Below are 11,447 nucleotides of genomic sequence, written 5' to 3'. Positions count from 1 at the left end.
ATAGCCCGCCGTATTTATCATCCTGTCGCAGGTGGTACGGGTCACCCGCGGGTGAGTAGACATATTTTGTGATACTGGTATGTACATGTGCTGAGGAGCGAAAACACTATGTACAAAGCTTAGTCCGAGTCAATAACAATATTGTTGCTCTTTCCCTTTCCTGAGGCCTTGCCTTTGCCCTTTACCATCTTCATTCGCATGATTGATGTGACAGCACCGAGATCGTTCATGAGAGGTGTGTTGTACCATGATCCCACAGCCATCTGAGCTTTGAAGGTTTGCGAACTAACACCATGCTGGAGGTGGTTGACCTGAAGACTGCCACCTGAAAAAGCCCGGTCAGTGTCAACCGAGGAAGCTAATTGGTCTCTGTCAGATTTCATCAATCAACAAGCGAGGAAAATACCTGGAGCAGACAAAAAATCAAGTGCCATTTGTGCGAGTCGTGGATGAGTGGCACGAGCATTCTCCCAGTAGCGAAGAAGACCCCCTGCAGCCAGAATCTTGGCTCTCGAAATACATGGGGTGTTGAGGTATGCATCCATTGAGTCAGGATGGACGGAAGTGACATCCTCATCTTCGTTGTCACTATAGATAGCCCATTTACTAGATGAACGCTTGAGCTGCGAGAAAATTGTTGTTAGTAGGACTCACACCAAGAAAATATAGCGCTTACTGGAACATGACGTGTCGTGGTTGAAGGAAGTGATGAAGGAAGTGTTGTGTAAGACTCATCCCAGCATTGCTGAACAAACCGCTTGGCTTCCATGTGGTCACTCTCGCGCCAGTCCAGGTTTTTTTTGAACCATTTGAGCCTTTTTCTGGGCACATTACTATATCATAATATTATAGATGAGGACAGAATGGTGTGACGGAGACGGAGACTCACTAATTGCAATGCGACACACTTCATTGTCATCAGTGAGTGCATAGTACTTGCCTACAACTTGCAGAGCTGCTTGTGCGGCAATCTGAATTACGGGGTGCTCGTCTTTTGCATTGTAGATCTGATCGAGAGCGTGCTCGAGATGTTCGAGCATGGGGATGACTTCATAAATCAATGGCACGTTAGCCTTTGAGAATATGTTTGTGAGCTCATTGAAAATCTTGAATAAGGTCAGTAAGCGCTGCCATTAACAAACCAATATGAAACATACCTCAAGGACGGGCACCAAGTGCTCGGCTAGCTTCCATTGTGCAGGTGTAAGGGCATAGTCTCGTAAATTGTTCTGTGTCATGAAATAACTGGACCTCCTCCTTGAAATGGAGATGTGTGTGGAGACACGCAAAATCAGAGTTCCAGTGGGTAGGAACACGTCAATTGAGGCGCCGTTTTTGACTGTCTTCACCATGTTTATATATAACAGTCTTCTCAAACTCCTCCTGCAAAGTTGTGCTATCATGCACTTTACCGGCTAGACTAGCCACCTAGAATAACATAAATACTTCAATGATAAAATAAAAACTCGTTGGATCACCTTGGGAAACAACCTGAGAGCCTTGAGTTCCTGAGAACTCGACATTATGATGTTCACCTTCCTGGCTGTTTTGATAGCTTGATCATGAACCAATTTTACAACTTCACGGTCATGAGCTTCCTTTGCTTCATCAACCTCGTGGGAGTTGCCAGATGAGCTAGCATCTTCTTCAGTGCTTACGTTGAGGCCAGTCGTTTCCTCGTCCAGGAGTTCCTGCTCTAAGCGAGTGAGTACCTTGTTCTCGTCAGCGAGGCTGGGGAGGTCACATCATCTGCCTGAACATCAGACTCACTCTGTCCTTAGCTTGCATGCATTCTTCTGGCCTCTAGCTTCAACAACATTTCATTTTGTGGTGGTAATCCTAACAGTTTTGGTTAGCCCGTCGAGAATCTAGGTTGGCAAGTACCCATCTCAGTGATATGCCTTATGTTTCTGACACGATCTGCACAAGGCATGAAGGTGAATTCTATTCCATGGACAGACTATCACATAAAAAGGAGGTTTCGGCACAATGACTGGGCCTAGTTAAGACGGAGCTCTGAGGATCTATACACTGCCAAAATGTTGTCACTAGGTTTCGAACCAGCTGCAAGAGAAACAGATTTTGTGTCTGTTGTGGTAACCACTTGGTTAAGATCAGTTAAGATGAGCCTGTGAGGAATCCATCCATGAGTGAATGTCAAAGTGTGTTCCAATAGAAAAAACCTTGTTGTCGGCAGGTTTCGGGCTTGCGCAAATCTGACACAAACATATTTCAATTATGTTGTAGTAAACATAGTAACCACTTTGGCCAGGCGAAGTGGAAATGAACCTCCGAGGAAATGTCCATCGCTGAATCTTCAAGGCGTGTTCTGAGAGAGAAAAACCTCGTCGGCAGGCTTTGAGCCTCCAGCGGTAGTGTCAGTCCCAGAGACAGATTTCGATTTCATTGCAGTAACCACTTGGGCCAGGGCGAGGTTGAGATGAGCCTCTGAGGAACTGTTCACCAGTGAATCTTCAAGGCGTGTTCGGATGGGAAAAAAACTCATTGGCAAGTGTTGAGCCTGCACTGGTACAGTCCAAGAGACAGATTTTGATTATGTTGCAGTAACCAACGTTCAATGTTCAACCCCAGCGAGAACCGGCCCTCACCATATCGAGAGTAGTCCCAGCAGCGACCCCTCTCAGGAATTACACATGAGAACTTCAGCCCCATACAGGGCAGAGGGTGGGCTGCCGCATATCTCCAGCATACGCAAGAGGCAATGACTGTAAGGGAACTTGAAAGAGAGGTGTTGATGGCATGAAAACGGAGTTTAAACTTCAAGAAAACAGTAGTAAACATTGTGGAATCCTTTAGGTCTCCATGAAAAACTCCCGAGTTTTGAACCCTAGGGTTTTTGACACGTTTTTGACATGTTATTAGCTGGTCAAAAACTCGGGGTGGAAATTGGGGTATGAATAAATCAACTATATCGGCATTCGATACCAAGAACATAGTCCAGCTAGTAAGTAAGATATGACCAACAGACCGTCAAGTTGAAAATATAGTAAAGCATCTCATACCACTCATACTATCATAACTGCAACCTTGACAAACTTCTTCAACGAGGTCGGAAGGACCAGCCCACACCATGCTCAATTGAATTTCAAGAGCATGGGCCAGGTCTTGTTGCTGTCCTCAGTGTCCTTACAGCTGCCCTCGATGAGTTTCTCGATTCTGTGCTGCTTCAAAAAATGGGTTGATGATCTATGGTGGATCACAGTACTATATCAACAGTCAAGTTTCGTGACCTGAATAGTACTCTTTTTGATGTTGAGCTTGATGGCAACCCTCATAAAAGGAAATACAACAATTTGCAAGCAGAGGCTACTAACTCGCAGGACTTTAATTAGAACTCGGAGGATGGCTGGTTGGAAGATATTGTGGTAACGAGGATGTTCACCTTGATGTTCCTCGATTGGACTTGCTATGAGAGGAGCTAGTGGAAGAAGGCGCCTCAACAACAGGATATACTACAGATCCATTGCCTTCACGAGGGCCTGTACAGCAGGCCTTTGCATTATGATAGCGAAAAAATGTCAAAATGACCAGAAAAAACACATTTTGGGGCATGTCAAAAGCCCCTTGAAGGTGGGGGTGAGTTAAAATTTCCATGGGTAGTTTTTCACAGAGCCCCAGAATCCCATGCAGTTGTGAAATGAGTGAAAGGTACTGCATGCAACAGGTGGCTTGTATTCAAAGCTATATGAGCGAGCCAAAGAGATATTATAGTGAGACAAGGCCGGTGGGATAAACAAGACTATATGTACCTCAGCATTAGGAATAAAGAGCTCAGGTATGATGTCGGACATCTCAGCTCCAACAAGAAAGAAGCCAGGATTTTCAGACTCGAGTACCAATTGACACTCTTGTATTTGTGTTTGGGTAATCTTGCTAAAGACCAAGATGAAATTTGTTCTCTTAGCTCTCTTCGGTCTCATCTGCTTGCATCAGGAAAAGTCAGGCTGCAGGGTAGATCTACATAGACTATGTTGCTCGTGTTGTTGGGTAGCTACCCCCCCCCCCACTCTCAGACACCTGGTAGCATAGTGTTGTCACAATATAGCGTGAGATAGTGCTTAGTTGCGGCTGGGCTGAGTATCTGCATTGCTGAAGTTGCTCGACATAGCACTCTATAGGATCAGCCATGTGTCCAGTTACCTGCAGTACCAAATTATAATTGACAGTAGTATCTCCGTTAATCACTCAGCGGTTCAAACCATTCGAAAAAATGGGAAAATGGGATCCATTGGCAATATGATAATAACTCATACTAATCATCCTTGGTATCACTCATCACACCCCCACGTTAATTGTACTCCTCGATTGCTGCATTGAATGCGCTACATGCCATGGTGCGACCAATCTCGTGACCAAGGGGGTCTGCCTTTGAATGCGTCCTGATACACCAACCGTCATATGAGATCAAACCAACCCAAAAATACACATGAGACATACCGGCCATTGTCATGAAGACGAGATAACAGTTTGGGAAGAAGGCCTAAGTACACTATGTTGTGTTGCACTTCATATGGTACAGGTGATGAAGTCCCACTTGCATCTCAGTGTCTTAAAAAGAACTGAGATGCTGGGACACTACTATGGGCGCTTTTAAAGTAAGTACATTGACAGCTAGTATATATGAAAACGAAACAGCAAATATTCTAGGATGCCAGGTGACATTGCTCATCCTTGTCCATTTTAGCTTGTGCTTATACCTCTCACTCATTGTCCATGCCTAAGTCAGATCCGACAGTCTTCCCTCTTGGATTTCAACAAAATGCCCAGTGTAGTGATGTTCCGGCCCAGCTTGGCCTGAAAGCCGAGGCTTTGGCCTGGCTTCAGACGGCTTCGGCTTTGAAGAACTGCAGGCCAGGCCAAAGCCGTCAATGGCAGCTTGGCTTTGGCCTGGCTCGGCCTGAGCCGTGGCCCAATACAAGTAAATGAGAACATAATGGGTAGCGACGAGTAGTGGCAAGTAGTGAGAACATGAAGCACGTAGTCGAGCCGTTCGAGCGTCCAGTGTCTCAATGCTCGCATTGAGGTAGGCGTCGAGCTTACCAGCTTAGAATAGTTTGAATACAAACTTGAAGAACAAAATTAGAATTTAAAAAATCTGTGCATACCACAAGCGGGTGAGAGTAGAAAGCGAGAGCACAGCATGGCTCGAGCTTGAAGGAGGATCGACACACTCACAGGCTTTCAAGGGATCAGCAAGGCCCGAGTTCGACAGAAGATCAACACACACTTTCTGTCAAGGGATCAACAATTCGTTCTGTCAGCGAGGCCTGAGCACAGAGGATCAACACACTCACATACTATCAAGGGATCAGCGATGTGTTCGGTCAGTGAGGCTCAAGCTCTACAGAAGATCTACACACTCACTATCTGTCAAGGGATCCGTGATGCGTTCGGTCAGTGAGGCTTGAGCTCCACATAGATCATACACCAATATGCATGAACACTATGCACTAGTATAAAGGCATGTCCCTGTCCCAGGCCAACCGCTGGACTGCTTGGTGCAGCACTCGGGCAGCTCATTTGGAATTCATTGTGCCATCCCCACACAAGCTTTTGTAGAATGCCTCGACTAAACACTGCGCAGTACTATCATTGACCTTCCATAACGTCCCAACTACAGTCTTAACCCTGGCAAATTGCGGGCCAGCCGCTAGGTGTATAACTTCGTCGGGCGTACTAAAGGTACTGACTGTGGTTTCACAGTGCATGAACATTCCTCTCATTTCCGTTTTTGTCTTCCATATATAGACATTCCTCTTCCTTCCCCTAAGCCAAATATAGGCACAGAGGAAGGAAGAGGAATGTGGAATGGAGGAAAGGAGACGAATATCATGTACAAATATAGGCATATAGGACGGAAGGAAGAGGAAGGAAGAGGAATGTGGAATGTGGAATGGACGAAGGGAGAGGAATATTGATACAGAGGAAGGAAGAGGAATACTAGGCACCACCTTCCCACCACTGTGTCGATATTCCTCTCCCTTCCTCCATTCCACATTCCACATTCCACATTCCACATTCCACATTCCACATTCCACATTCCACATTCCTCTTCCATTCCTCTTCCTTCCTCTTCCTTCCGTCCTATATGCCTATATTTGGCAAGGAACCTAACCGTTTTGGGACACTTACATCACCAGATTCCGTCTTTTCTCATGGGACCTGACTTGGCATTCCTCTCTAACCGAAATCCTGATTCCTCTCCTACCATTTCAGGACATCACTAACCCATTTAAGGAAATTCATTCGAATGAATTCTATGGGACCCAAAGCTGACAACTCATATAGATAGGAAATTCATTCGAATGAATTCTATGGGACCCAAAGCTGACAACTCATATAGATAGAGTGCTATAATGGCTCCACCGACGTGGGCTACAGCTGAGCAAGAAGCCGTCCTGATGTCAATGTTGGCTGAATATCGCACTTACATGCCGTCAAAAAATTACACGCAGTTCTGGCCCAAAATCAACCAGAAATTCTTCGCCCAATGGCCAGTCCATAAAGCATACTATCCTGATGTTGATGATGAGGACGAGCTGACCAAGGAGCAGAAGGAGGTGTATAAGACACCGTTGAAAACCCGAAAAAAAGTACATACTCACTCACATTGTTGAAATATTTGCTTACTGTCTATTATAGCAAATCACGTCTTGGTATCGGTGGCAGACAAACCCCGCGTGTCTTACACGTTCGGGTGGTTCCAGAGGAGTCCTTGACATAAAACAAACTCTTGCAGGAGGCACGTCCATGAAAGGTCCCCGTGCACCGAAGGAGGTCGAGGTTTACTCACAGATGTACTATGCTGACCACGTCAAGCAGTCAGCTGACGATGCGATTGCAGATAGTGGAATTACCTCTTGTGGTTCTAAGCTCCGCATGTGTCGGGAGATCACTGCAGAGAAATACGATGCAGAGTCAATTGACGTCAAAGAGAAGGTTAAGAAGGAGCACCGAAAGTTGCAAAAGAAGTTCAAAAAAGCCCAAAAGGCCGCTGAGGCAAGGGAAGAGGTGGACGACGATACAAAGATTAAGTACGTCCTTACATTTTCAACATTTTGTTCAGCAAAATTCACCGTTATGCAGGGCAATCCATGAGCTTCCAGTGATGTTAGATCGTATCTTCCGACACTTGAGTCATATGACTGGTGGATGGAAGTTCTCCGTCCTCATGGGTGGCCGCGATCCAGAAGCTGGGGGTAATATGCAATTCTTCGAGTATGTACCAATTATCTATCTATAATCAATCAGTAACGAGATAATTCTGACAGTTATCACCTTGGTGAATGCGCCGCTGGTGACCAGTTTGCAGAGTCATATGTGATGTACAGTGAGATTCTTAAGGTGTTTGCGAGTTTCGTGGACAGCACCATCAGTAAGTGACTGGCATGGGAAATTGTTTGCTCACTAATGCTAAACTTGATGTTTAGAATACGAGGACTCTCTCCCAGCTACCAACTGCAACCACGACAGAGATGTTGAATGCAGCGATAACAACTCGGCAGGTGAGGGTTCAGATACTGAGGCGGATGAGGATCGCACTGGCGAAAGTACCGCTGCTGGAATAGAGGAGTGGAACACGCTTTATCAGTTGACTCCGAATGAGTGTAATGCATCACAAGACGAGTATAATGCATCACACATGGAGTTGAACTTAGTCTCTTCCATGGATGGGTTTAGTCAGGTAAGCTTGAGGCTAATGCATCACATTTACGAGAAGTTAATGCATTACTACGCAGGACTTAAGCTTACATACACATGGCTTACATACACAGGCATCCAAGCCGTTGGATTACGACATTGACTACAACAGTCTCCAACCTGCGGATTATGAGGCTGCGATGCTCTCTCTTCTGGAGATGCCTAGCATGGATTCAGAGGGTGCTAGTTCACATCTGCCTTTTCTACCTCCTGTAGAGCGTGAGGTTCCAGTTCCTCCATTCATCTGGCCTACTCCATTTGTCTGGCCCACACCTCCTACTCCCCTTGCTTTTCAGACGGACGCAGTGCCCCATGGGTCTCAGCCTCCTGTGGCTCATACTCAAATGCCTACACCTCCTGCTCCCCCTGCATCGCAACCAGGCCCTTTAGCACCTGCAACACCCAGACCTACTAGTCCCTCTACTTTCGAGCCAGATACAGCGATCCCTGCGCCTCAGGCTCAACCTCCTGTGAGAACTGAAGCTCTTGTTCCTACTCCCCCTGCCACATCTAAGGCTCCTGAGATGCCTAAACCTCCTCTCGCTGGATCTCAGACAGACCCAGCGGTACTTGGGCCCCAGCCTCCTGTAACCATTGAAGCTCCTGCTCATACTCCCTCCGCAATGCCTATACCTCCTGCTCCCCCTGCATTTCAGAAGGCACCTGCCTCTGAACCTTGTGCTCCCTCTGCATCTGTAGAAGCTCCTGCTCATACTCCCTCTGCAATGCCTATACCTCCTGCTCCCCCTGCATCTCAGAAGGCACCTGCCTCTGAACCTTGTGCTCACCATGTTGAAGATGAGCAGCCTGGTGCTCGGCATACTGGTAGGGCGCGCTGATCAGTCCCTTTCAATCGCCGTGAATTGCACAATGTCATTGGTGATACTCCTCGGCGGTCTGGTCAAGTGGGCAGAGGCGCAAATGCTACATCAAAATGTGGCAGCAAGCGCAACACCGAGAACACTGGTAATGCATCTAAAAAGTTAGTGTCTTTGAATTTTTGTCATTTGCCATCATTGAGTTCTCGTTCAGAAAATTGAAGGTCACATAATTGCAAGTGTTGGCCGTCTTGCTGTTGGTTGTACATAGCGCCTAACATCTTGTTTATTGATAGGATGCATACTTCAATTGGAAGTACCACACCGTGCTGTCTGTCTTACTGTTAGTCATATATATTACTTAACACTTGAACCTGTACTCGAATCTGTTCTAATATATTGGTTGTGCTATACTACATGTGAATAAGAATGCTGCAGGACCTTGCTAAGCTACAATGATTATAGATTTGCCATTACAAGCTTGGACTTAACAAAATTTTGGAAGTTCAGGAAATGCCGCTGTTGAACTCTATGGACTTCACAAAATTTTGGATGCTCGGGAAATGCCGCTGTTGAACTCTACGGACTTCACAAAATTTTGGACGCTCGGGAAATGCCGCTATCGAACTCTACAGACTTCACGGAATTTTGGACGCTCAGGAAATGCCGCTATGGGGTACAGAAGTCAGCCAACACAGCCACACAACGGGAAGGGAAAGGAACACTGAAGGTAGTCAGGTACAGGAAGGCCCGCTACCCTACATCCAAAGGGTCCGAGCGCAAGGGGAAGGTACTACAGAAGGCCCATAAGGTACCCACCCACTTTTTAATGGCCGGGGCAGCTGAATTAGGCAACTGGGGACTAATGCATTACCTTGAGTGCTAATGCATCACTGATGCATTAGGGATCCTCGAAGATTTCTAAAACGGGAGGATAAGCGGCAGTAACTGTTGATGCATTACAAGTGTCTTACAGCTGTAATTACTTCATGCATTAAAATGACACTATGGGCTGGTCGCATCTAACCCCAACGAGCGTTTACGGACGCATACCTGAGCTAACCACATTTAAAATGCTTGCAAGCACTTTGCGAGCGACTTTTCAACAAACCCGCATTTTTAGATGGCCTAGTAAACGAGGCGCGAGTTCCGTTTACTATTTAGGACAGGTTTGGCGATGCTTAGTCAGCTTCTAGGAAATCTCAGATCCCAAACGTTCATACTCACATAGTACCTATATGTGGAATTGAGCATTTAACATTAGCTTGCATATCTTGGATGTTTCCTGCCATGATGATCATTCTCGGGCAGACGCCTGTGCAAGGCTGTTGGGTAGTTTGAAAGTCCTGGGGTCCTGCCCGTCCTGAACTGGGAGTCCTGTAATTAGTCTCGTCATGCTTTTTGGTGAAAAATCTGTCATTAGTTTCTTTCTGAGATTCATCTCTGTTCTCTTTTAACTTTCTAGTGACCCACTCTCGGGTTAACGCTAGGTCACCATTTGCCAGCGCACATCCTCCAGCTCTGGGAACCACCAAATAGAGTGTCTGGCCAGAAGCCGCTCTCATGGACGTCATTCACCTTCCGTCAAATGACCGCGGGTCTGACACAGAGTTGATTCTTTCCGAACCATCATCTTCTCCAGAACAGGATGTCACCATTAAATTCTCGCATCAACATTTTGTACCCTCAGACTTTCTGAAACCAGAATCTGAGGACCATCCAGAGATCGCCCCCTTTCTTACTGAAGAGCCTGTGAGTCTTTCCACCCCCTCGTGATCCACTGCGTGCGTCAGGCGCACCATATCTTCCTTCTAATGCTTGTCTTTGATGCCTTAGTGAACAAAATTGAATATTCTTTTCTTTCTAGTTTACTTCACCAAGCCTTATCAAACGTTCTCTGGGTTTGAGCAAGGCGTCATTCTCATCCCTCACCTCTTCTCGGCAAGGAAGTTCCAGTAGCATCCTTTACCTAAACCATGGAGGAGCCGAATCACAAATCCTCTCAGACTTCTATGGCCAACCGCTTTCCGACCTCTCCTTGCGCGAGCAGGGCAGTTCGAACGATCTCTGCAGAAGCAAAATGAAGAAGTTAACCGACATCTTTAAGAAGCGCAGTCGGGGAAGGCTCTCCTCAGACACAGGCTCGTCATCCCAGATAGCTTCATTTTCTTCATGTGCCTCCGCTTCAACAGAAACTTTCATGAACCCCTTCGTTCCATCTCCCTCACCAATGCTCAAGAAAGACAAGGAGAAAGGGCGACAACAAAAGGGCCGACCACCTCCTAATCCACGAAGTCCTCCATTGTCTCCAGAAAAGGGTCATGAATTGATAAAGATTGACCTTGCGTCGATTGCGCACATGGAGGGTATCGTCAATGTGTCCCTTTCCGGACAGAATATTACACCATCGAACGTTTCTCCATCAAGTACAGTTGATCCAAGTACCGCCAGTACTTCTGGAAGTAGCTGTCAGCAACCCCCATCACCCACACTCTCCACCTCCTTTGTGTTCAGCAATTTACATCCCTTTTCTTCCACTTCTCCTACCAGCAAGCGAAAGGCTTGCATCGACTTTCGAAAGCTATCTCCAAAGAGTTTACCCCCTTTAGTTGGACCAGAGGAGCTAGATATGTTTGGAGTGACTGCCTATGAAACACCTCTATGGACCGCTCCGGAGAGTTGGGCTGTCGAGAAGGACGGTGAGGAGGAGGCAGATGTAGGGGGCGACTCGAGCTCTGAAGAGAGCACAAGGGATGCCACATCGTCTTTCAATAGCTCGGGGCTTAGTTCGAAACGTAAATCCCGTCGGAAAAGCAGCCACCCGCATAAGCTGCCCTCTCGCGGCAGCAATGACTGCATCCACGTTCGAATATATCGCGCGGACGGATCATATCACGTTGCTCCAAT

At 46.6% G+C, this 11,447-nt stretch overlaps 2 protein-coding genes across 2 annotated transcripts; one reads left to right on the top strand and one right to left on the bottom strand.

Moving 5' to 3' along the window:
• Positions 1-119: 119 nt before the first annotated feature.
• DFJ58DRAFT_847498 (uncharacterized protein) lies at positions 120-1,238 on the bottom strand (the record flags this gene model as incomplete). The annotated part of the gene is made up of 5 exons (XM_041393468.1): positions 120-325; positions 407-606; positions 677-833; positions 890-1,106; positions 1,158-1,238. 5 exons carry the CDS (start codon positions 1,236-1,238, stop codon positions 120-122), a joined length of 861 nt encoding a protein of 286 aa, XP_041236365.1.
• A 5,139-nt stretch (positions 1,239-6,377) lies between these two features.
• On the top strand, positions 6,378-8,561 carry DFJ58DRAFT_847497 (uncharacterized protein; the record flags this gene model as incomplete). Its single annotated transcript, XM_041393467.1, has 6 exons — positions 6,378-6,614; positions 6,664-7,055; positions 7,108-7,239; positions 7,293-7,396; positions 7,452-7,705; positions 7,797-8,561. The coding sequence occupies 6 exons, from the start codon at positions 6,378-6,380 to the stop codon at positions 8,559-8,561; spliced, it is 1,884 nt and encodes a 627-aa protein (XP_041236364.1).
• Between the last annotated feature and the right edge of the window lie 2,886 nt (positions 8,562-11,447).

This window comes from Suillus subalutaceus, assembly GCF_016647625.1.
Source record: "Suillus subalutaceus strain FC151 chromosome Unknown DFJ58scaffold_225, whole genome shotgun sequence".
Classification (NCBI taxonomy): domain Eukaryota; kingdom Fungi; phylum Basidiomycota; class Agaricomycetes; order Boletales; family Suillaceae; genus Suillus; species Suillus subalutaceus.
Note: the sequence above shows the minus strand (reverse complement) of the source record. Positions and strands in the feature narration are given on the sequence as shown.